General features: G+C 34.8%; 1 protein-coding gene across 1 annotated transcript in view; it reads right to left on the bottom strand.

Moving 5' to 3' along the window:
- The window catches only part of LOC142341430 (plasma membrane calcium-transporting ATPase 2-like), a 184,091-nt gene extending 162,470 nt beyond the window's left edge, over window positions 1-21,621 (bottom strand). The window contains 2 exon segments of the mRNA XM_075392362.1: window positions 14,982-15,185; window positions 21,366-21,621. Of these exon segments, the coding sequence (XP_075248477.1) occupies window positions 14,982-15,185; window positions 21,366-21,540 (379 nt within the window). The 5' untranslated portion in view covers window positions 21,541-21,621.
- Window positions 21,622-27,321: the final 5,700 nt, after the last annotated feature.

The raw sequence follows: 27,321 nt of genomic DNA on the forward strand, positions 1-27,321 counted from the left end.
TGCGGGGGAGGGGATGTAGGCTCGGGGGGGGGGGGGGGTGAGCTGGAGCTGAAGCACGTGATGAGGGGGTAGAAGTAGGGAGAGGCAGGAGGCGTGGGTAGGCAGTTGGAGGTATTAGGCTTCTTTTGGGGGTGAGTGCTAAGTTAGTTTGGGGGGAGGTTTGAGGAAATAGGTGCTCGGAGGGGGGTGGGGAGGAGGTAGGGAGAACTTTTGGGGGTTATGAAAGTGTAAGAGGTTTTTGGGGTAGGTAGGGGGATGTCACTTCTTAAAGTGACCCTCTCACTTTGGATATTAAGAGCAGTTCCTGATTACTATATTATGTTTTCAAAAACGGTCAGCTTTCAAAAACGGAGGTAAATGTGCGCAGAGGAAGAAGTCAAAATGTAAGTCATGTACAAACTTGCCTCAGCTAAAAAAGATAGCCGGTAGAATACCTGAAACTAGTCAAAGAGTCATGCAACGAAAACCCGCAGCTCACCCTATGTTAACCCTAGGGGTTTGAAAATAGGTAGAAGGGTTGTATAAGGTATCAAAAATTCTCATTATGATCTTTTCACCTTGAATATTACCAGCAGTTCCTAATTACTATACAATACAAACTTACCTACTGTTAAAGTCCAGTGTTCGAAAACAGAAATCAACGTTCTAAATCAGAAGTCAATGTCCGAAAATAGAAGTCAAAAGTAAAAGTCATGGACAACCTTGCTCAGCAAAAAAACTGTAGAATCTGAATACTCCTTCGAGTCGTAAAAAAGCCTGTAGAATCTCGATACACCTCTTCGAGTCGTAAAAAAGACGCGTTTACGATAATTGCAATTAAAAAGGTAACAAAGACATTTCTCAAAACGTCCAGGCACAACTTAAACAAACAAGGGCTAGAAAACTGGAAAAGAACACGCTCAAATTATCATTTATTACTACCACAGACCCTTACAACCATCTTTTTTAAATTACCATGTTTTGATTTTTTATGAGCAAGCACCTTCATATTTAAGCACAAAAATTCAGATACTTTGCTGAATTAATCGGTCATGCATCTAAGTGACTAAAAATTTTTAAGAATTTTTTTAAAAAAGCACACGCCTGTTCTACGATCGAAAACTGAATTGATTAATGGATTCGTATATCGTTCAAAGATCTTTCGGAAAATAATGCTTCTTGTAACTGCCCCGCAGTATTTTGATTCGTTACAGCGTGAACGCACAATTTATTGATCTGCTATTACTCCAGATTTTCCTAGTTATTAAGTGTGTACTTTTAATGTTTTAGTGAATGATTAAATGCCCTTCAAGTAAAGTCTACTTTTGTCCACATGCAGCTGATAATTCTTTAGTTAATTAGTTCTTTAAGTTCCGTTTTCAGCTCATTTTTCTTCTGATAGTTCCATATTATTTAAACAGGATTTGTATCTTTTCATAATTAAATGATTGTTGTTGTTCCTGCTAGGCAGCACTGCGTTAGGCTTGTTATCTTAGCGGTATTTCGATTCGACGTTCTGATCTGGTCATCGAAAAGCTTTATTTTGAAAAAGCAGACATAAGATATCAATAATATGTCTCCAGAGAAAAATTTCTCCCAAATTTCAAATCTTAAAAAAGAGAATTTATTTCTCAAAATACAAGTACAGCACCTACACGTAAAAAATAGGAAAATTTATACAAGGAGAATGCGGCAATATAGACAGGAAAAACCACGTACCCACTGGGGCTCTCAAGCCTTTTCCCTGGCGTAAATGAAAAAACTTTTTTCTCAATTTTTTTTCAAACTTACAGTTAGGTACATAATAATATTACAGTTACTGAGCAACATCATACATTTGGCAAAATTTGCATATCGATGAAATTTCTACTTATTCAATCGCAAGCGAAACTCTGTCTTGTTTTTAATAAACGAATGATTAGAGCAGCCGCTATAAGAATGCTTAACTTTTGATATTGCAACTATCTATCCAACTTCATCTTTTAAGCGTTTTAAATCTACCACCAATATTGCTTTGCTCAAATTACGTTATTCAACGAGGGCGGAGGAATAAAAAACACTTGTTGGGAAGCATAGCGAGCATTACGCAAACAAACAAACAAACAAAAACAAAAAGCGAACACAATTTCAGCGCTTTGTGATACCAACAAGGTAGAAAGATGGTAATAGTTGTAAGCGATATTAGAACTAATACCACTACCAGTATTACAAACTATTACTACTAGTAACAGTATTAGTAAAGGTAGAAAAAAGTCTTTTTTACTACTTCAACCTTTGCTAGTGAAAGAAGGCATATTAGAAGAGCACCATCTAAACAACAACAACAACAACAACAACAACAGCAACAATACCAAGAGTAAATAATATGAACCAACAAGGAGCACCAGAAATAAGCATGGAATCCGTATTAATAGAGGAAAAGTGTGGTTGTAGTTGTAGTAGCAACTCTATCACACTTGCGGTGTGCTTTCACTCGCAACTAAATAACCTCAGCTGAACACAAAACGCGAAACAGAGCGAAAAATTATAGAACAACCGAGAAAAAAAGGGGAAACGGGACTGTGGTAAATGTTGTGACGTAGTAGTAGTAGTAGTATTGTGTACTTATTCCAGGCCTACGAAGAATAAATTTCCCGCATTAGAGTAATACGTTACTTAATCATTTAAGATTAGAAAAATTACCTTAAAATTCCACCACCTTTTAAAAGTATCTTAACTGCTGCTTTCACCACACAATTTAACAACGACACTCCAAAAATTGTTTAATTTGACCGCACGGTTCTGCGAAATGTGACGTCACCCAACGCAAATGAGATATTAAACACCGCAGAGCTAATTTTAACTGCCATTTATTTTCATAATGATGAACTTTAACCAACCGACAAAATTTCCCGTTCGGTTAAAAGAGATGAAACACCAAATTAGACAAAAAAACGTCAGGCGAAAATTAAATTGAAACATAGAACGAATGATAGAAAGAAAAATGCTTTGGTAGCGCGAACAAAACTTTGAAAAAAATTTTGACCACAAAACGATAATAATCGTGGGCACAAAGTGCACCCGGAAAAGAATCAAATTTATCACAAATTAGTTACAAAAATAGATAGAACAACATCCACATATCACGAGCCTTATACGCCTTCAGAATTTATGTTGACCTTTCAACTGATCTGTTGTTAATCAGTTTGACAACAGTTTAATACAAATTGGGGGATATGAGAGAACCCGGGTTAGTTTCACGTGGTCCCACTAATGAGTTCTTCAAAGACCATTAGTTAACTGTTGACTTCAATTAACCCGAAGTTGATGAGCGCAAATGTCACTTTTAGGTCAGTTACGCCACGCGTGATGAATTACTCTTTCTTCCTTCTAACTCAAGCGCTTGAACAAAATAAACCTTAAAACCAAAAAGAAGATGAACAAAAAGTTCTGATTATACCCGAACAGATTTTAAATTTAAAGACTTATTAGAACGAATGCTAACTCTCTCAGCTCAAAAAGCAATACTAAAGTTAGAAATTCAAAATAGAAAGACAAAAACGGACAGTACCAGGAAAACTCGAAAGTTTGAATTCAAAGCTCTCTTAATCATAGTAAGCTTGAAAAAAAAAATCAGATAATTGTTATTAATCACCGAAATGCATCACGATCAGTTTCAATACAACTTGTATGCTGTTTTCTTGCAAAGAAAAAAATGATGCAAAAAAATTAAACTAAGAATTAAAACTGGTGAAACCCCAAAAATGAAAAATTATTTTCAAAATACAACTTTGGTAATACAGCTTTCGTCTGTCAATGCACGTTATACACGCTTAAAAAAAACCTAAAAAACTATATTTTTTAAAAAAGTTCCAATTAATCCAATTTTTAGAAAAACAATACTGAGTTTGAAATCATGCATAGCTTATTCTGTTTTCAACCTCAGACATCAATTGAGAATCACGCGGAACTTCGCATCGGGCAACTTTCATAACATAACCACATCCAAATTTTTGGTCAGGAAAAGAGAAAATGAGGGAAGCGGTACAAAGGGGGAGAATACGGGAGGGACCTGTGCTAATGGGTAAGGTAATAATAGCATCTACAGTGATGGTCGTGAAAGGTGGTTGTCTGTGTGGTATATTCTAGTCACTGTTCTAGTCATAAGTCCTCGTTTTATTAGGTAGTAGTGGTGTGGTGATAATAAGGTATGGTGTCGCGTCTCATGTGTAGATTAATTCCTCATGTTCCTGACATTTATGACCATAAGCGATGCAAGTTGTAAATAATCAGGAGATTAACTTCCTCCTCCCCAGTTCCTTCCACATTTTCCCTACACGGCTAGCCACTAATTCCACCCACAGCCCAGACCATTTAGTACCCCATTAAAGCCCCCCACCCCCTCAACCTCCCCTATGTACAATTTTTGATTCCTTATGATTAAAATCACCTCACAACGTAGACATCACCACCAGCTTATTTAAACAGTCTTAAGACTAAAAACTAATTATGATCCTCCGAAACGTAATTTAGTCTATAGCAAAAAAATTCAAAAGAACTGCATTGGACAGAACAAACGGCCATTTTAACAGCAACCAGAGTCAACTAAACGTTAGATTATAAAAAGACGCCACGCGCGAGACTGAGTAGCACAGAATTTTCCTACATACGTCTGTAGTTTGTCAAAAGCTTCTCTTTGTTTTGAGTCGAAAAAGTCTTTTGACTATCAATTTTTCTCAAAACTGAAGATCAAACTGAAGCATTTTTTTCCAGAGCAACTTTGAGAACTTTTTAATTTTGGAAAGAACAATTCGGAACCCTCATGTTGATATAATTTTACCCGATGAAATGGCAATTGTGTTGTCAATTATATTATAATATAAACTGATTTTTTCAGAAACTTCAAGGTCATAAAAAGCACAATTCCAAAACACTTAATTAACAAATAAAATGAAAAAAAATTATAGTCGACTACTATGTCAAGTTTCGTCTTTTTGGTAAGATGATTCTAACCTTTTTTTCGTCTGTCCTACATTCCAAAAATGTATTTCGTGGAGTTTGCAGCAAACTAAGCAATGAAAAATTAACTTTTAAAAATGTCCAAATTGAAAAAGTAACGTTTCAGTATAATAATTAACTGATCCTGTTTGGTTCCAATGTAAATAATTAACGGTTCTATCAATTTTAGATAAATTGTAGAAATCATGTTTAAAAGTTAACAAAAGATCGGAAAGAACGGAGCAGTGTGGAAGAACTCAGTTTTTTGTCAAATTGATTTTTGATGTTGTCACTAAGTTCCCGAAGAGTTCAACTAACAGTCAAGCTGAACCCTTAATAACTGGGAAAATGGTTTCTGATTCATATCGTTGTAATAGAGAAAATTTCCGCTTCAATAAAAAATGTGTTTTTGTTATCATTGAAATGATAACAATGAGAGACTCCTACAGAATTTCCATTAAATCAGATATGAGACCAATTGGATTGCTTACCAATATGAGACCAAATCCAGAGCCCAAGAATCGAAGTAAAACTTAAAATGTAAAATCGTACAAAAAAATTTCTTCGTTCTTATTTTTTTGAAAGACCCTTAAAATTATTTAACAAACTTTAATGTCAAAATAACCATCCAAAAAGAAGACGTACGGTTACAAGGTATAGAGTAAATTTGTGCCGATACTTACAATAGATTTAAAATTCCCTACTGACCACAAAAATCCTGTTTTGAATTTATTTGACAGTTGTTAGGTTGGACTTAGTTTTTGGGTAAGCAAAACCGCAGAAAACAGCTAAGAACTAAAAGAAATTACATTTTTAAAATATCAGTGTCATTTTTCAAAGACACTAAAATTTTTTCTTTTTCAAATATTTAGCGCCTTTTGTTAGAAAAACATCGGTTTCCAAAAAACCGTGAAAATCGATGCTACTATTTTTCTGTTTTTCTTTCCATCTTTTTGACTATTTTTTCTTTTATATCGTTAAAAAATTTATTTTTTGTTGAACAAATTTGCTAATTCAATAAATTTATATATATATATATATATATATATATATATATATATATATTAGTGTCAATTTGTACGTATTATCAATTCTATCATTGAAACTAAATTATTAAAATAAATCGAACCTCCTCTATCAAGCTCTTTTTTCTTAACGTTCCTTCAAATATTTCAAACGACATCATTAGATAAACTGTAATTAAAAAAAAACAGAAGTAACCTGAAATTAAAAGATCAAAATAGACAACCCAAACCAGAAAGAAATCGTCCACGATAACAGATTTCCAAAACGACACGAGTTTGTCAACAAATCTTCATTTATCAGAACAATATAAAACATAAGTCAAAAAGGTTCAAGAAAAAAGCAGAGACTTACAACCAAAATAATTGCTAAATATAGCCGGTAGATAGAGGCTTAAAGCCTCCTTTGACCTCACTGACTCTGAGTTTCAAAGAGAACGAGGAAAATTGATGGCAAACCAGTGTCAGAAATGTTGTAATCTGGTCTGCATTTTCCTTAGACTCCTTAACGTTGGTGAATTCAGCCTCTAAATTGAACGAGGACAATAAGCTTAAAATTGACGACAACGCAAATTGTCAAGAAGTGTTATAAATGCTTCAGCATATTCCTCGGACTCAAAAATTATGGTTCATTCGGTCTCCAAATTAAAAGACAATAAGCTAAATAGTAATACCAATTATCAGTACACTCTTATGCAAACTTCGACAACATATATCACAAAGTCTGATAAGGTCAAGTCATAGCGGCAAGTTGAATGCTAAAATGAATTTAGAAAAACATAGGAGGACATGTCTTGAAACAGTCCAAAGAATTGAATTATTAACCAAATCAATTATCGGCAATTTCCATTATCAAACTCTGACAGTCAACAAAGCATAGGATCGCCCTTTATACCATCACTACAAGTCTCCAAAACAGTTTCTGTGATAAGCATACTTGGAGAGCAAACTAAGCAATGAAAAATTAACTTTTAAAAAATGTCCAAATTGAAAAAGTGACGTTTCAGTATAATAATTAACTGACCCTGTTTCGTTCCGATGTAAATATTTCACGGTTCTTTCAATTTTAGATCAATTGTAGAAATCATGTTTAAAAGTTAACTAAAGATTGGAAAGAACGGAGCAGTATTGAAGAACACAGTTTTTTGTCAAATTGATTTTTGATGTTGTAAATATGTTCCCAGAGAGTTGAACTCACAGTCAAGCTGAACCCTTAATAACGGGGAAAATAGTTCGTGAATCATTTCGTTGTAATAGAGAAAATTTCCGCTTCATCAGAAAATGTGTTTTTGTTATCATTGAAATGATAACAATGAGAGACTCCTACAGAATTTCCATTAAATCAGATATGAGACCAATTGGATTGCTTACCAATATGAGACCAAATCCAGAGCCCAAGAATCGAAGTAAACTTAAAATGTAAAATCATACAAAAAAATTTCTTCGTTCTTATTTTTTTGAAAGACCCTTAAAATTATTTAACAAACTTTAATGTCAAAATAACCATCCAAAAAGAAGACGTACGGTTAAAAGGTATAGAGTAAATTTGTGCCGATACTTACAATAGATTTAAAATTCCCTACTGACCACAAAAATCCTGTTTTGAATTTATTTGACAGTTGTTAGGTTGGACTTAGTTTTTGGGTAAGCAAAACCGCAGAAAACAGCTAAGAACTAAAAGAAATTACATTTTTAAAATATCAGTGTCATTTTTCAAAGACACTAAAATTTTTTCTTTTTCAAATATTTAGCGCCTTTTGTTAGAAAAACATCGGTTTCCAAAAAACCGTGAAAATCGATGCTACTATTTTTCTGTTTTTCTTTCCATCTTTTTGACTATTTTTTCTTTTATATCGTTAAAAAATTTATTTTTTGTTGAACAAATTTGCTAATTCAATAAATTTATATATATATATATATATATATATATATATATATATTAGTGTCAATTTGTACGTATTATCAATTCTATCATTGAAACTAAATTATTAAAATAAATCGAACCTCCTCTATCAAGCTCTTTTTTCTTAACGTTCCTTCAAATATTTCAAACGACATCATTAGATAAACTGTAATTAAAAAAAAACAGAAGTAACCTGAAATTAAAAGATCAAAATAGACAACCCAAACCAGAAAGAAATCGTCCACGATAACAGATTTCCAACACGACACGAGTTTGTCAACAAATCTTCATTTATCAGAACAATATAAAACATAAGTCAAAAGGTTCAAGAAAAAAGCAGAGACTTACAACCAAAATAATTGCTAAATATAGCCGGTAGATAGAGGCTTAAAGCCTCCTTTGACCTCACTGACGCTGAGTTTCAAAGAGAAAGAGGAAAATTGATGGCAAACCAGTGTCAGAAATTGTTGTAATCTGGTCTGCATCTTCCTTAGACTCCTTAACGGTGGTGAATTCCGCCTCTAAATTAGCGGACTCAAAAATTATGGTTCATTCGGCCTCCAAATTGAAGGACAATAAGCTAAATACTAATACCAATTATCAGTACGCTCTTACAAACTTCGACAACATAAACCACAAAGTCTGATAAGATCAAGTCTTAGCGGCAAGTTGAATGGTAAAATGAATTTAAAAAACATAGGAGGACATGTCTTGAAACAGTCCAAAGAATTGAATTATTAACCGAATCGATTATCGGCAATTTCCATTATCAAACTTTGACAGTCAACTAAGCATATGACCGCCCTTTATACCATAACTATAAGTCTCCAAAACAGTTTCTGTGAATAGCATCCTTGGAGACTAGTGAGCTGCAAGGCTCTAAGAGCACTTAATGCCCACTGGGCGCTACCTTTTTGTCCCGTTTTTGAGGACGAAAATTCAAATGGGTCAGTCAAAAACTCGGTCAAGCGAAAAATCGCATTGAAGAAGACCAACAGGACTAACATAATTGCTGCAAACTTCGTTAGAGAGCAATTAAACAAAAACACCACAACAAAATCAATAACGAACATTTTTATTGATTTAGGACAAACCATTTGTAGTACGTAAATCCCAACAAAGAACATCAGAACTAATTTAATTGCTACAGACTTCATTTAACAGGAATTAAAATTATCAAAGTGAGAGAAAAGAATTTGCTCGGAACACTAGGTCTTGAGATAATTGAAAAACCCAACACCTCCTCCCGTATTTTAGTGGCCTCTTAACATTGGAAACCATCATTCAGTCTGTTTGTAATCATTATCATGTATTTATGTGTCAAAATGACGATAACTTGCACAACGAGAGATATGTGCAACGCAATTTACGTTTCAAGAAACATCTGATGATTTAAAATATGTCACGTGAACGACAGATTACTTTCATTTTTTTTTCATTAAATGCGAAACTGAGCATTGCGCAATAAACCTAACAAGTGAGGACCAAGAGAAGATTAGAGAACTGAATAGAAACTTTCAGCAAAAAAAAGATCCTTCAGGCATTATTTCGAAGAATTGCGAAAAAAGCGGACTAAAAAGTTTTAAAAAACGAGAAAAATTGAGGAACATTAAGTTGAACATGCTACGCAAATTCCTTTTACATTTAAGTGTCTTGATAAATAAACAATACCCGTCTAATAAGTTTTAAAAAGCCGACATCTCAAAAATTCGGCTTGAGAACACTTGTAAATAAAACATTAGAGCCAATTAACACAATTTCATCGAGCGCATCAGGCGCTTCGATGTTTTCGTTGACGTCACTGCAAAAACTAAAAATAATGCCAACTTCATATTAGAAATATGCGTATAAGAAACGCTTCCCTCGCATACAGCATCGCTTGATTTCAGATTCACATACTTCTAAACGCATGAAAGATGTTAAGAATCGTGATTTATGGACCAATAAGTTTCTCTTTGCAAAATCACAAACAGATGTTGACATCAGAGAGCACTTCAACACACTAATAGTCTTCCCTTGAGAAAAAAAGCACAAAGATGAAACCGAAATTCAACGTTAATTGATCCTTGACCGTCAAATTACATTGGAAAAAGATGGCTGTAAGTTTGCTAAAGGAACTGCAACTTCAATTTTTTCTTTGTACAATTGAAGCGCATCTCAACAAGAAGTCAAAAATTCCCAAAACAACCTTCTGACTTAGTTAAACAAGTCGAAATTGAGATATTTCAGGAAACTATGCACCTCAAATCTACAAAATACTACCAATAAAATGAATTCAAGATGCCTACCATGCTAACTTAATAGTATCTTTGTCTCTCGCATGAAAAGACGAAAGAACGCGCACCAGTACAATAATTATACGCACTATTACAGACCGTATTTTGCTGAACTTATCAGCCAGAACTTCAACAAAACGATAGCTCGCCGGTTAAATAGCTGCAAAAATCAGCGTTGACTATTATTTGGTGATCATTAATATTCATATAAAATATTCCTGAAAGCGACGTACAAAAACTAAAGATGATACACTATTTGTTTTATGAGTACCATCGTGTTTCTAAGAAAGATATTAAAATGGATTAAAAAAGTGGAAAATCACTTCTGACAACTTAGGTTAAGGATTGGGTAAATTAGCCGAATTTTTGCTTTCAATTGAGTAATAAACCTAAATAAAGGCAAGTTGGCCCTAACTCCCATTTCCAGTTCAATTTTAACACTCTTCAAGCGTTACAATTGGACGCAACTTGTGAGTTGCAAATTTCGTTTGTAAAGAAACGTTGGATAAAATACAAGCAAGTTAGAATTATATTTACCGAACGGAAACAGTAAATCCAAAAATAGATCTTGGAAGATCACATGCTGTCTTTTTGCGCGCTATGAAAAACAAAACCTTACTGCTGAGAAATTTAGGAAAAAAATCGGGACAATCAAGGAACTAATTGAAATTCGGAGAACAGCCATTACTTCGCTTTTCAATATTACAATGACAATTTTGATACAAAAGCAGCACAGTTCAGTTCAATTGGCCTGTGGAGCGACACAAATAAGCAACATTTGAGACGTAGAAAAAACAAACGTACGAAACAGCCTCTATTGACCCCCATTGCGATTGCAACAAGAACTGAAAAAATTGATCATTCTTTTGCAAAAACTTCAAAAATGCGCAATATTTTGATTGGATTTTGTAAAAGGCAACCTCGTGTTTCTAATTACAGGGATTGGTAACAATACCAATAAATAATAGACCAGGTAACTCAGAACAATCGCAACAAAGTTGAATTAATCGGACCTTTGAAATAAAGTTGAACAAAGTTAAAATTGACTAAAACTAGTCTTTATGGGTATATCCCGTTTATGTTTTTGATTTGGTTTTCCGATACTGACTATTCATTTCAGATTCCTTTGCTGCCCAACTTCTGCTGAAAAACACCGTGAGCAGAGTAAGCAAAGAGTGAAACTAGCTTAGGAAAAAGATTTCTCAAATTGTCGAAAAATTGTGTTAAGAAAAAATTTGCTTGATAAAAATTACTTATATGACCAGCAGACCAATTGAGCATTAGAAACCAAACAGGCAAAAACGTAGCAAACAAACTTATTTCATTTAAAGCTTCTTTTGGTATTAGAGAATTGAAGCTTTCCGCGCCAAAAACGTAGGAAAACAAAAACTAAGCAAGTAGGAGTAATCTGGATTGACGTGCAAGATACAATCAGTCGAAACCAACAAACAAAAAACAATTAATTAGTACAAAATAGTTAAAACTTGATGGTTTTTGATTATTTATATTTAGAAACATTGTAACGCTAAAATCAACACAAAAACCCAGTGGCAAGCTCGAAAGAAATATAACTGACCACCACGTCAAATAAAAAAAAGTCAAACTTATTTCATTTAAAGCTTCTTTTGGTATTAGAAAATTGAAGCTTTCCGCGCCAAAAACGTAGGAAAACAAAAACTAAGCAAGTAGGAGTAATCTGGATTGACGTGCAAGATACAATCAGTCGAAACCAACAAACAAAAAACAATTAATTAGTACAAAATAGTTAAAACTTGATGGTTTTTGATTATTTATATTTAGAAACATTGTAACGCTAAAATCAACACAAAAACCCAGTGGCAAGCTCGAAAGAAATATAACTGACCACCACGTCAAATAAAAAAAAGTCAAAAATGTCAGAAAGTTCCAATTTTTTCACTTTAGTCTTAAAAACTATTTTTTCTTGACAAAATCTGCGGAACAACTAACTTTCAGTCTAGCACAGACATAGTTGCACAGATAAGAGTCAAACAGAGGCAAAAACGACAAAAGGATCCTGCTAAAGTCCTTGTTGCTAATGTCCTCATAGCCAATTTTGTGCTACTAAAATCTAACCACAAGCCTGCACAAATGACAAAGCACCTAAACACCAAAAAATTTTACTTGCACAAAGCCTATATGACCTTTTAAAAACTCAAAATATGGCGAAAAAGGAAACAGAAGAACTTAGAGAAATGACCACTTCACCTTGAAATTAGGCCTTCCTACCAATTACAGCACGTGAACTGTAAACCACTGAGGCCAGTTTAGGGCCCCCTTGTTTTTGAGAGATCCCGTTTCGAGAGCAAAATCATCCAAAATGGTGAAAAGCTGAATACGTCCTACAAAAGAGGACAAAGCAGCAATTCAATCCAAACTCTTTGAATTGTAAACAAAGCGGGATGAATTAAACAGACTTTGAAATATCCTTGTTTTGAAAAAAACACCAGATTGAAAACATAGGAAAAATCATGAATTGCCATTCAAAAGTTCTCAATTCCAATACTCTAAAATAGTCGCAATGCTTAAGAAGCAACTTTGAAAACAGTTTTGAAAAAAAAAACAGGCAAACTCGAAAAACATAAGTCAGCATAAAAAATTTTGGCATATAAATAAAAAATCTTTTTTTCATTCTACGCTAAGAGGATTGAAGAAGTCTTGCGCCTGAAGACTGCTAGCTCTTTTTTGTGAGGTATATGTTACGTGACCAATAAGCTGGGGGCGGGAGGCTATAATGAGAAAGGACCGAATTCTTTAAATAGAAAAACATAGCCGAAAGAATTCCGGAAACGACTCGAAGTGGAAATCCACTTAAATGCCATCCAACTCTTCATCAGACAAAACGTGCCTCAATTAATTTATGATTCTCTTGAAATAAAACCATAAAACAAAAAGTAAAAAATCAAATCTATTAAAATATGATAGAAAATCTGATCAAATTCTGTCATAAATTGATGATCCAAAAACCTATCTCTGCCACAATTACATCATCTATACCACTAGTAACTACTAAAACAACTTATGAGATTTTTTCAAAATACTTGAAGCCAAATCATGAAAAAATAAGCTCTTACAAACAACTTTGACTAAAAAAATGGACAAAGTCAATATATTTTTGAATATTACAAAAGCACATAAATCTAATCTAAAATTCTTTTCAACCAATAGGGTACCCAGATGCTCGCAAAACAATAGGCAAGTCAAAATAGTTTAAGAAACTTGTCTAAGAACAAAAAAAACCGAAAAACTGCAAAAAAAATTAAGAAAATTTAGTTCCAATTTTAGTTCCTAGGAAATTAGTTCCAATTTTCGACATTTTTCGTCACAATTCTCAACAAAAAAATGCTTCATATCCACAAAACTATAACGACATTTTAACTAAAATTGCTCAAGTAATAGGGGTATCTTCAATACCAATTTGAGGCAGTAAAACAAAACAATAGTAAAGAAATCGTAAAAATTAGCCCAAAAATCAGCAAAATACATGAAAACATCTGAATTAGCATAAAATTCATATAAATTTTCAGAAACCTTCAAACCACTACCAAACCCAGCCTAAAAACAAAAGCAAATCATAACCAAACCTCTTAACCAAAAAAATGAGAGAAAAACTGCTTTAAAATGCCGCGCACAAAAAAATTCGCTCGCTTACAGAATTTTTTTTCACACCTCAATTTCTCACTCTCTAGAAACCAGCGATATGAACAAAAAACCACTCTCTTTTCGCTCCACTCTTCATTTTGTTCAACAACAAAATCACTCCAAATTTTTTCACGTGTTTCATTTCCCGCTTCAAAATTCACTCCAATAAAATTGATTAAAAAAAGGACTTCTCCACTACTCTTCGAGTCGTAAAAAGGAGCTCAATACAATTCAATGCTTTATTATGAAATTAGAGACTCAGTACAATTCCAATGTTTCAATTCTTTTGAAAAAGGAAATGGCGGGCAATTTGACGCCAAGGAAAACAATTCATGAAGGAGAACATTTTGTTCAGATGTTTTTTTTTTCAGTTGGTAACCTACTTCAAATTTATTGCAGGCCATAAACGCAAATGATGTCAACAAAATGCTTCGTGGCAATGAAAGTTGCTTCTAAGTGAGAGCGTACTAATTAATGACGGTCAAAGCCGGAAAAGATCAACCTGTTCAAATACTACTTCATCGCTCTAATTTGATAGCTAATATGAAAAATTGCTCTAATTGTTTGAAGTCATAAACGCAAAATCTCCATTTGACTTAGAATTGTGTGAACCCATTTCTAAAAATTTTACTCGATTCAAATTCTATGAGTAAGAATTGAGATCATTCACATCGAGGAACAAGCAGCTTGGTTGCAATTGTGGTGCAACGAAAATTAAGATGAAAAAAGTGACTGCAGCTATCCACAATATCACTTAAGCTCGCGAAAAACGTCGGAAATTAGAGGAAGTAATGACAATTCTCAACGGGCGCTTTTTTATCCTACATTTAGTTCGCCTTGATGCGATTGTTGATGTCAATAAGCAGAGATGAAGAGAGTCACAAATATGTAAATGTCATGTGACTCTGACGAAGTCACAGATCTTGACATTAATTCAGAAACCGCTGAGCATTGTATAATTTGAGCACATTTCAAATTCTGGCATTTTAAAATCTGGCATTGACACTTTTAGTGTATTAAAAGTAATAGGTAGATGAGTTCCCTGTGACCACTGAGTTATTTGACTCAATAGAGACAGTAATTGTGTAGAAAAAATTACTAATTTTACCTCCTGGGCTCTGGCAGATCATATACATATTACTTTAAAAGGAGAATTGCTCTAACCGTCATCTTTTTCTTTGTCATGGGGCACCACTAAAGCCAGCACGAGGGAGAATATGGAAGCACATATTAAAATAATCAAGGTAAGGTCCTGGCACGCTTCCCAGCATAGCTGAAGAAAAGATTTAGGCTTCTTCGGAGGTATGACGTTGCTCCCGTACTGCTGCTCACGCTTCCCAAAGTCTTCTGTTTGTGATGTTATTAGGCCTATAAAAAACAATCCACTGTTCAACTCAAGTGAATTATGCTCATCTTTTAATCGTCATCAACTGGTATTTTTAAACTCTCAATGATAAAGTAGCTTTCATTTTAATGACCGACCGTATATATATTCTGGCTACAAAATAAAATACAGACGAAATTGAATAACATAGCTGGCAGATTGCCAGAATACAGCAGAGACAGCTTTGTAGACTTAAAATGACAATAAAAAATAAACATACCCGTCAGATTGCCGGAAAATAGCCGCCGTTGATTCCCATACCTCTATTGGGATTGAAAGAAAAGAAAATATCAACAAAAATTGATTTTTGTACAAAAACATTTTTAAGTGCGATTTATTTTGATGTCATTTCGTAGTTGAACATACTCCTGTCTCTCAATGAGAGGCTACAGGGTCTGGTATCAATACCAATAAGCATTATAGATAGTAAATAAAACTTATGAGAACAAAGTTCAAGTACCGGGCATCTAAAAATGGGCTTTATGGGTTTATCCCGTTTCTATTTCTGACTTTGATTTATTATACTGACTCTCTTCATTTTGAATTGCTTTGCTGACCAGCTGCTGTTTAAAAGCACTTTGAGCAGAATGAGAGAAGAGTGAAACTAGTCTAGAGAAGTCAAAAAGATTTCACGCAAAATGTCGAAAAAGCGGCAAAATGGTAAAGCGAAAAAAAGTTCGACGAGGTAAAAAAATAGGAGCGCTATAATAGCCGGCTGAGAAGATGAGGGCGGCTATTAACAATGAAGAGAACAACTGATTGCTGGGATGTTATAATATGTTGAATTAGAAGTCTTTATATCTTGTGTTGTTTTTTTTGCTGCCCTCAAACAACGTTGACTGATGGTGGGAAATCCTATGTTGACCTTGAATCATTCAGTTAAAGTGGCAAACATAGCCCGCAGATTGCCGGAATAGCTGCGAAAGAATAGACTTGCGTGCCATATAATAGAGATAGAAACATATACAGATATAAGTTGAAAAAGGTATCGACGCCGCCCAAAAAGCTTCGTGAAAACATTCAGCGATAAATTAAAAACGCTTGTTGAAATTCATTGCCCAGATGCCCTTTCATTAGGCCTTTATTACACATATGAGTACCTTTGACCTTAATTCAATTCAAACTAAATTTAAGTTTTTAAGTGCAAAAGTCATTTTTATTGAGTGAGGTAAGTCACGTATGATCAAAATGTAATTACGCAAAAACTGTTGCTTGAGAGAGAGAGAGAGAGAGAGATAGAGAGAGAGAGAGAGAGAAATGACGTCACGCGCGCAAAGCCGTTAGTGAGAGGAAGAAGTCATTCAGAAAATTTGGCTTTTTCAGCTTTGCTGTGTGAACAAATAAAACGAAAAAGAACGTCAGACGACAAAACAAAAACATAGCCGGAAGATTTCCGGAAGCGACTCGAAGCATCAAATTTCACAAAAAAAAACGTAATTACAGCTGAAGCCATTACCTTTCGTCTTAAACCAACAACTCATTACCATCCCGGGTCTGGTCTAAAAATTGGTGAATTTTAAACTACTGTCATCAAGAGAAACAAAATGCAGCAAAATTTTATATTATTGAACACGTTTGGTAACATTAAAAAAGTCCAAAGTAGGATGATCAGAATACTGATAGGCTGAAAAAACCGACACGGCTATCAATTGCTTTCAAATAGTTCGTGATTCCGATCTCAGAAAGATCGCGAAAGCAAACCGAAGATAATAATAATAACTTGAAAACTAAGTTAAATTTTTCACAAGAGAATGCTCAAATTTAAGATTCAGAAAACCACATTAATTAGTTCACTGCAATTAAGACAAAAACAACATAAATCTCTTCCTTGTTGTATACATGCTAGACAACATGATTTCATACTACATCAAAAATTAAAATAATCGTAGAAAAGACATCAGCGACAGAATATTATTCAAAGGCAAAAAATCGTTTAAAAACAAATCCAAGGCCGAAAAATTACAAAAAGTAAAAAGTGGAAATTTGGGAAACTCTTTCAACGAAACTCCTAGTACTGCCTCATTTTGAATGGAATCAATTGCAAACCAAAGAAATGACGAAATGAAACCTACATTTAGACTGGTTATATTGATTTTTTCAGTTGTTAAAAATCTGAAAGATTTCAGCTTTCTTAGATTTTCCAGAAAAAACGGAAATCATTCAGTTTTTTAACAACTGAAAAAATCAACATAACCAGTATAAATTTAGGTGTTAGGACAAACCAAGAACGATACAAACTAGGATGTGAAGAATATGGACACAATGAAAGGAACGCCGTAACGAAGACATTCTTGATTTTTGTAAGTTAGAAAATCAAATTGAAAAAATCAAGAAAAACGAATAGATTTATTTGAATGTTCAGCGTTCGAGATATAGAAAAGAAAACGAGTCAAAGATACATTCTCCAAAACAGAACAAAAAATAAGAGCAGAAATCAAACATACGAAACATTTTGCGAAAAAATGTTCGAAAAGCTTTGAAGACTGCATTTATAAAAAAAATTAACTGTTTTTCAAAAACATAACGCTAACAAAGGATTGAACTTTTATTGAAACGAAATTAAAGTCCCTCATGTTGCACAAAAAGGCGATTTCTAGTAATTAAAACCAAAATTCAGAAAAAATAACAGAAAATTGGAAAAACACTACCAAAATCGGATTAGCATATGTACAATTTTATAAAACAAAATTAAATCGAGGTAGAGAGAGGCGTTGAGCATATGAATTATCAAAGGGAATTTGCCATATTAACCGTTTTTTGATAAAAAAAAGACGGCTGAAAGATCCAGAAATGAAGAAACTAATAGAAAAAAAGCCAAAAAATAACAAAAAATTCAAGAAATATCCGCTAATTTTGAACTTGAAACGCATTTTCAGGCTCCGCAAACACTGTGGTATCAATTTCTGAGGTCTACATTTCAATAAAGCATCAAATAAAAGTCATTTCTACAAAAAACCAAAATACCAGCAAAAAAACGACCTCTTAGACGAAAAAACGGCTAAAAACGGTTATCTGTATGTGCCATTCAGTCAAAAACTACTTTTCAAAGTCAAAAAGTCAATCACTAAAGGCAGCGCATGATAAAAAAACTTCTCTCCCTCAGAAAAAATTAGATCACGTGGCAATTTTTCTTACTTTTGCTTTTAGGTCAAAACAGCGTCTGAACGAATACTTCCGGTAAAAAAAACCTTAAGAAAACCAATACTTCTCTTCAAGTTCTAAAAAACTGAGAACATCGCAGTATAACTCCGCTCAGCTTACAGCGATAAAAAAGAGTTTTTGGGAGTGATTGAAGCCCTTTTTGAGTGCGCGACCATAAAATTATTCACCCGCATGAACAAACAGACAAACTCTGATCAGATTGAAAACTGATGTCAGGCACACAACTCATTCGGAAACTGTATAGATGAATGAATAAACGCTCATTTGAAGTGAGCGTGACGAAATATGGTCGTGACAAAAACATTGACGACAAAACAAAAAATCACAGGACACGTCCTGATTCAACTCAAACTTTCATTGACTAAAAAAAAGACAATTAATGGATTGCAAAATTCCGTTAAAAAATTCGCTGAAAATGAAAATAATAGCAAAAATCAAAGTCAAACAAAAACCCACAACCGAGAAGCCGAATTTTTGCTCAAACACTCACTTTATCACTCTACTTTGAAATTCGAGTGAAAAAAATTCTTGCCTCAAAACCACTCGCTTTTTCGCTTCACATCTTTCAGCAAGGCCAAAATCACTTGACTTAAAAAATCATAAAAAAATGTAATCTTCAAAAAAAAGATAGCGCACCGATACAATTCAAATTCTTTGAATTGTAAAAACTGAGAAGGCCAATGTTTGCTCTGTCAGCTAACGCAGTTATTAATAACAGACGGGAGAACTTCATTTGTCCTTAGCGTTCAAACCAATGTTATTCTCTGAACTGATTTTATAGAAAGACGCCTGAAATTAAACAATTAAAAAGTAAATGATATTATCAAAAAATGATGAATGCTAAATTTTTCATGGCTTTGCAAGAATCCAACGTTCAAAGGCTTTTGAAAATCAATTCCGGGGGGAGGCCAATTTTATCAAACAAAAATTTTTTATCAAAATTTTTTTTAATTTGAAAAATTTGTCAAATCGGCCAAAATCGATTTGTGTAGGTACAAGAATATTTTTGTAAACACCGACAGAAAATGAAAAAAAAACTAAAGCAAAAAAGTTTTGCTTGATAAAATAGAAGAAACAAAAGTCCGTCAAAGAAATTCCAGAACGCCAAAATAGAAATTTAACTAAAAATTTAAAAATTATGAGACATATTTAATAAAAATTAATATTTGGTCAAGACCTCAAAAGAAAGCAACGCTAAGTAATTGATAAAACGGCGTTTCAAAAGCCTACTAACCTGTTCAACGGTCTATGAGACTGTTTAACGGTCTATGAAAAATATTCTATGAGACATGACCGTTAAACAGGTTAGTAGGCTCTTGAAACGCCGTTTTATCAATTACTTAGCGTTGCTTTCTTTTGAGGTCTTGACCAAACATTAATTTTTATTAAATAATCAAAGTAGCAAAAGGTACGGAAAAACAGCTGAAATTGGTTATGTATGTATGTATGCTCCATTCTGTCGATCAAATTCAAAAAATCACTTGACCGATGCGGCGCATGAACAAAAAAAATTCCTTCACTCAGCAAAATAGCATATCAAAGCGGCAGTTTCACTCACTTCCAAATTAAGACAAAAAACTCCCAAAGACCAAAATCAGCTTACCCCCTTCTTACATCTAAATATAACTCATATCTAATAACAAGCTATTGTTATTATTATTTATATTATGGCTTCCACAAATGTGAGGGACTGCCCCCGCAAAATTTATATATATGTAGATGAATCATACTAGTTTAAGTGTGTTAAGTTTATTTCATTTGAGGACCGACATTTTTCGCAGAGACAGATAAATGTTATGGACACGAATTTTCGATGCTGAAATAAATATTGAAGTACTTCCACATCAAGTTTAAGATTCGATTTTTGAGACCGACGGGTTGAAAGAATTTAACATTTGAATCAATGATATTTGCTCTATATGTGGTTCGATAGAAAAAATTTGACCGCTGAAATTCTTTTTTCAGTTCAGGCAACACAAACCGAAAACTTGACCGTCTTTGCACAATATTAATATGCTTGCTGATGTTAAACGCATAGTTATTGTTCACCAAAAGATAGCAAGAGAAGATCTGTTAGCACAATGTAATAGTTGAGAGGTAATAAGTTCAGGGATCTCAATCGTTCGCAATAATTAGGGTTCGGTAGGATCCATTTCGAAACGTTTTCTTGTGATTTTTCTAAGAGTCGCATGTCAGATTTTGAAGGCATATAACAATTAGATCCATAGATTAAGATTGGAATAAGCATACTCTTAAAAAGATTTAGTTTTGTTGTAACCGTCAGGAGAAATGTGTTTCTTTTAATTTGGTGGAAGAATTTATTGGCTTTACGAGTCCGCAATTCTACATGTTCCTTCCAAGTGAGGCTGTCGTTCATAGTGATTCCAAGGTCCTCCACAGTTCTCGATTGTTCCAGCTACCATTGGCCCAACACCGGACTTAATCTCGACTTGATATTGAAATTTATATACTGACATTTCGATAAATTGAAGCTGATGTTATTTTCGTGACTCGAACGCAATATTGAATCTAGATCTTAATTGATTCCGTGTGCGTTTCCAAGATTTTCGTTATATAATAGTTTCAGATCGTCAGCAAAAAGAAAGACTTTGGAGTTGAAAACAGTTTCAGGTAAGTCATTAATGAAAATAAGAAAAAGTAGGGGCCCAAGTATTGAGCCCTGAGGTACACCCGAGGTGACCGGCGAATTTTTTTATTTTAGATTTCCAATTTTCACGTATTGCAGTCTGCCGCTCAGGTAACTCTTTAAAATCTTGAACAGATTACCACCTATTCCAATGCAATTGATCTTACGTAAGAGTATTCCATGATCAATTTGGTCGAAAGCTTTGGAAAAGTCAAAGAGAAATGAGCTATTTTCTCGATTGTTCTCAGAACTGAATTCGTATATTTCATCTAAGTAGGTAATCATTTGAAGAATAAGTGATTTTCTATGTTTTTAAAAGAATGTCGAGACACTAAGAATGTTTAACAAAACAAACCTTTAGAAGGGTCGACGCCGAGTTTTCTGGCTAATCCTAGCACGCCACCATAAGGGTCGCTAATCTTGGCTAGTGTTTCGCCATTTCTCTCTTTCATGAAGTCACACAGCACCTCCAAGGACACGGGGAACGCCTCCTCTACAGGGACACCCTTCTCAGGGTCTTTCGACGCCATGATCACACAACAATTGGGCTCTCTTACGTCACATTAAGTACTAGTCTCCTCGTCCGCATTTAACTCTGAAGTTGGCAAAAAAATTTAACCAAGTAACTAGAAAAAAATAAGGATATGGTAAACACAGTCGTAACAAAAATATAAATCATGCAACATCTAATTTAATTTCAACAAATTGGCATAAAGATATAAAGAGCATAAAAGAAAATTCTCGTAACAAAGCGTGCAGCATTAAAACACTGCCCCAAACTTACTGCGGTATGAGATATTTCTGTATCGAAAAATAGAGCAACCATTTTTTTCCTCACTCTCAAATCTTCATTCTCACTTTTAAATACCATTTTTAAGTTTAGTGACATTCGAATTTTGTAGACAATTACGAATAATTGAGAGCGTACACATCTAGTTTTGATATTTCTCCAATTTTACTGTTTAGTTCGAGACCAAAACATTTCAAACAACGACCTCTTTTGTACATCTAGAAACAGTAGTAAATTAAGATGATGAATATGAGACATGTCATTATTAATAGGGTCATTAATTTAGTTCTTATCATACTTTCCCGTCGTATATCTAATGGGCCTACAACTGGAGAGTTAAATATCGTCTTTAAATAGCAAGCATTTCAGTTTTGACACTGCAGTTGACATTTTGGGTCTTTCCCATTATTGCCCCTTCCAGCTTAGTTGTCAGATAACCTATAGCCCCCCCCCCCCAATCATGGTAAAAATACCATAATGGGGGGCTATATTTTCGTGGGGGGCTATAATGTGAAAGACCCGACATTGTTTATATGAATGAAACAAGAATGATCACAATTTTTTTAAAAAAAATACGGCTAAACATAAGATAATGAAAAACGAACGAGGACGAATGTAATTAATAATTGCATTATAATACGAGATTATATCTAGATCTTATTATAAAGTTGCTAGGCCCTGTGATACCGAAAACGCCTCTGAAATATGAACTCCTATCGAAACTCAATCGCTGTAAAAAGTGCCAAAAATGGTCACATAACTAATTAGGTGTCAAGCCTTCCCTCTCGCACAACAGATATTATCATCACTTAGAGGGCCCTGTGCCTCCCAAGAAGGAAAACCAGTGGAACCTAGACCCCCATATGATATTTGATTTAATGACAAGTCGAACGTTATCATAAGTGCTAGTAGACTTGTAAAAAACTTTCGCCTTATAGCAAATGAAGTGATGGTTCAACTTCGACGCCATAGCATACTGGGTCATCTGAGCAAGAGGAAGGACTTGGTAGTGTGGCACGACCTGATAAAAAACACAATCTCCCGTCACAGGTCAAACAACTACCAACCCTGCAGCGTGCCGGAGTTGACATCGTTTCTCAGAACGAACAAAGACCGCTTCAGTGCTATTGTGTACTGTCGATGTATAGGCACAGAGGATATTTTTCAGGAGCTGCTGAAGTCTGAGGTACTGGTGCTAAGCGTAACCAAGCACCTGATTTCGAAGAGAAAAAGGAAGACGCAGCCAGGAAAGTATTCCCAGCTGCATCAAGAAGCTGGGCTGGAGATTAAGACCCTCGAGACAGTATAACGCCATCAATACAATTTAAGAGGGCTGCTCAAGAACTTGGGCAAGAACTTGGGCAAAAGGCGGAGGAAAGTGAGAGCCAAGGCAAGGAAGGTGCAACAGACACAGACTGAGGAGGAGCTCCTGAACAATCGGGCTTCATTGCCCCCTGTCCTTGAGCTTCTTTGAGGTATGTGGTTGCTGCTACCAAAGACGTGGCTCAGGTATATTTTGAAAAAATCAAACTGTTTCAAACTTTATCTTGATTACTAGAAAATTTTAAATAAGGTCACTAGCTGCAATTACCGAATTGAATTTCTAAAACAATGCCTTAACAATGATATAATTCCGGATTTTTTGAGGTTTCGCGCTCCTAAAAATGAAAATTTTTCTGAACAAGTGGTGCACAGTTTTCAATTAAAGCTCCTGAAACAAGAAGTAAACCTTGCGGAGAAAGCCCGTAAAGTGTTCAAGGAAAAACTTGTGACAGATAGGAGTAATTTTAGGGAGAATGTGAAACCAGAACTGATGCCATCCGTTGTTAGCTGCATTAAGCGTGAAATGAGGAATCACTCCGCAATGGTTCAGAACAGACTTATTGGAAAACTTGATAAACTGTCAGAGAGACAAGATAGACCACTGCGGAATGGATCCCATAGTAATGTTGTGATAATGGACGGCCGTGAATTTCCAAATTTTGCACTCGACATCCTATCGCTGGGACCTAAACAAACTGTGAGGGACAAGTTTAATGAGGTGCACTTCCTCGCAGACGTAGACAAACTTGTACGTGAGTTACGCGAGAATAACACTGAGGGTGAGAAGCTTTGTGAAATTGAGACGTCCGCAAAATGATATGCAAAAAATGTACGCGAAACCCCATTGGATAGAGGGGTCAAAAAAGTGCATGATTATCTAAAAGCCAATGATTTGCTGGCGGTACTATTTGACAAAGGCTGTGGTTTCTGTGTGATGAAGAAGTCAACATACAGGGAAAAACTTGATTGGGTGCTGAACTCAGATCAGTCTCAAAAAATAGATGGAGCAAAAGATGAACTTGTGATCAAAAATGAAAAGCAGATCAATAACAACCTGCAACAATTAATGAAGCAAGGGAAAATTAGGGACAAAATTTATCAAAGACTCAGGTCAACAGGTTCGCAACCAGCGCGACTTTAAGGCCTGGCAAAGGTACATAAAAAAGATACACCTCTCCGACCTGTTCTTTCAATACCTGGTAGCAGCTACGAAAACTTATACAGATTTCTGACACCATTTTTTAAGAAACTACCGGGCGCAAACAATGAAACCAACAAGCAAGATGCTAGAAAAGCCTTAGAGTCTCTCACTCTTGAAGATGACGAGCAGATAGTATCTCTTGACGTAAAAAGTTTGTACACCAACGTTCCAGTTGGAGAGGCTATCGAAATAGCTCTAAGAGAACTCTATTCAAGCAAACTAGCTCCAGATATCCCAAGGTCCGCCATGAAAAGTTTGCTAAAGCTTGCGGTGACGAATGTTCATTTCAAATTTAATGGGATCTGGTATGTGCAATCAGATGGTCTGGCTATAGGTGTATCACTGGCTGTAATACTAGCAAACGTGTGGATGAAATCGTTTGCGGCATCACTGCTAAAACCGGAGCTCAGTGAAAACGTTTCCAGATCCGACCAAAACGGGAAGTGCAAAGACTGTAACCGGAGAGTGACTTACCGAGGAAAAGGAGGGGAATGTGAGTCATGCAAAAACTGGTTTCATGCAAGATGCCAAAAAATATCGAATGAGGAATGCGCCAACATGCAGGATGTTGTTTGGATTTGTACTTATTGCAGCAATCAACAGACAGTGGGGCATGATAAGGAGATGAAATTGTTTAAAAGGTATGTGGATGATATTATCTGCACGGTTCGTGGTGACCCGGATGAGTATTTAAAATTTGCAAACTCATTACATAACAACCTGCAATTTACCTTAGAAAAAGTGAACATGGATGGGGATTTGGCTTTTCTTGACATTAACGTAAATGTGAGCAGCAAAAATAATATCACCTGTTATTGGTATCAAAAATCAACTGACACTGGAATAATACTGAATTTTCGCAGCTGTGCACCGCTTCAGCATAAGAAAAATTTGATTCAAGGGGCGGACTAGTGCTTAAAATTTGCATTTTCATAACAAAAAAACCAGCAAGTTGCCTTAGAAAAAATGAACATGGAAGGGTTGTTGGCCTTTCATCATTTCAACATAAATGTGAGCAGCAAAAGTAAAATCACCTGTCATTAACAAACTGACACAGGCATAAATTTTTTTTACAGCTATGCGCCGCTTCAGCATATAAAAAATGTGATTAAAGGGACGGCTGACAGAGTTTTTAATGCAACCTCTAATTGGTTGGCCATCGATCAGGCTCTTGAAAAGAACAAAATTTGCTGGACGAAAAATCAAAAATCCAGAGGAATGGTCTTCAAAAATAGTGAATCAGACTCTAGAAAGGATAATAAGTGGCGGTAAAGACCAATTAAGAACAACATCAAAAGAGCATCAAAAAAACAAAACCAAATCTATCGATAAGCGAACTATTTTTCTACAATACATAGGCAACTTTACTCAAAACTTTGCAAGCAAACTGAAGAAACTATGCGAAATGCAAGTAGTTTTTACAACGCGGAAATTAAGATCGTGCCTCCCCACCCTGAAATCATCTTTCTTTAGAGACCTGAAATCCCACGTGGTATATGAGATTAAATGTAATTGATGCGGATCCATCTATGCCTGTCGGACAGTAGAAAAACTAATGATTATCGAAGCTATATATATCAGCAAGCTGAAGCCGGAACTAAACACACGCGATGAATATAGGGGGAGGGAACTCACGCTAAAATATTAGTTCAAATCATAATTTTAACTAGATGAGAATACATAGGGCAAAAAACATTTTGTGCATGACAAAACGAAATTTGCAAAACCTCCACAAGAGGGATACTTATAGTTAGGGCAAATTTGGAATAACCCTAAAAAGACAAGAACATGGCCAAAATCGAAAAATCCGGAATAGGAATGTTTTTAAATAAATTGATAACAGATGTAACTATGAGTTGTAAATAGGCTAAATATTTTATATAGGGAAAAATTTTCGATTGATTTTGTAGAATTGTTCCTAGAATTGTTTTAATTGTCGTCTCAGACAAATGTAAAAACATATTCATTTTATCTTTTAACAATTTGTAAAACAGTTTTAACCTGACGATGAACGTAATGTTCGAAAACGTTTGTTTTAAATATTGGAAGTAATTTTTATTTGACAAATTGGTTTCCTTTACATACGTCATCAGTTATCTTTCCGCATGTATCTCTAATTTCGTTGCAATACATGTAGGTATTTAGCAGTAGTAGTAAGAGTCTTCGGGGATTATTATAACCATTAGTTCGGAACCAAATCTTGACTTTAATGAAATTCAGTTTAAGCTTTTCAGTTTTCCACTGCAGTTGCATAAGCCACAGTAGCATTTTTTTATCCAAGACACGCGTTCACTTCGCTATTTTTCTCAAAGTGTTTCCAGTACAGTGTGAGGTCCTTCTTGGATATTCCATGGCTTCCTTTTCCAACTGCTCTTGATTTGATATTAACAAGGAATGAGGTTCTTCCAATGAAGTCTGAATTTGTTTCCTTAAGGCCGAGTCACCTTGTCTTTTCGGTCACCGTGTCGCGTGTTGATCGGATTTAGTTGAAAATCGCTGATATAATTTTTATAGTTGCCTCTAGAAATTGATGTGATCAATAGGATAACGTTCATTTCAAAATATAAAGAAAGTGGCAAGAGTATTCATCTTCTCAGTCAATCTTTGCAGGTTTGAAATGCATATCCACTTCGTAGCCTTTCCTTAAATTTTTCTACCATTCTTAAACTTGCTGTTTGATCTGTAGAAACAACTTTATGGTAGTCTGCTAAGCAATAGTACATTTGTTCATTTTGAGTTTCAGGAAGATTGTTTATGTAAATGGAGAAAATAATGGACCCAGTATAGAGCCCTGTAGAACAACACTGGTAAATACTCATTTTTCAAATTTTTAATCAATGACAAATTGCTGTCTTTGGAACAGTTACAACACAATTAGGCTGAGTACCATTCCTCCAAAACTTTTGTTCTGTTGTTTTCTAAACAGCAGTTTTTTTGTGAGGCACACAGTCGAGAGCATTTATGAAGTCTGTGTGGAGTACAGTTAGGTTTGATATA

The sequence above is a fragment of the Convolutriloba macropyga genome, chromosome 6, assembly GCF_964194025.1.
Source record: "Convolutriloba macropyga chromosome 6, txConMacr16.3, whole genome shotgun sequence".
Classification (NCBI taxonomy): domain Eukaryota; kingdom Metazoa; phylum Xenacoelomorpha; order Acoela; family Convolutidae; genus Convolutriloba; species Convolutriloba macropyga.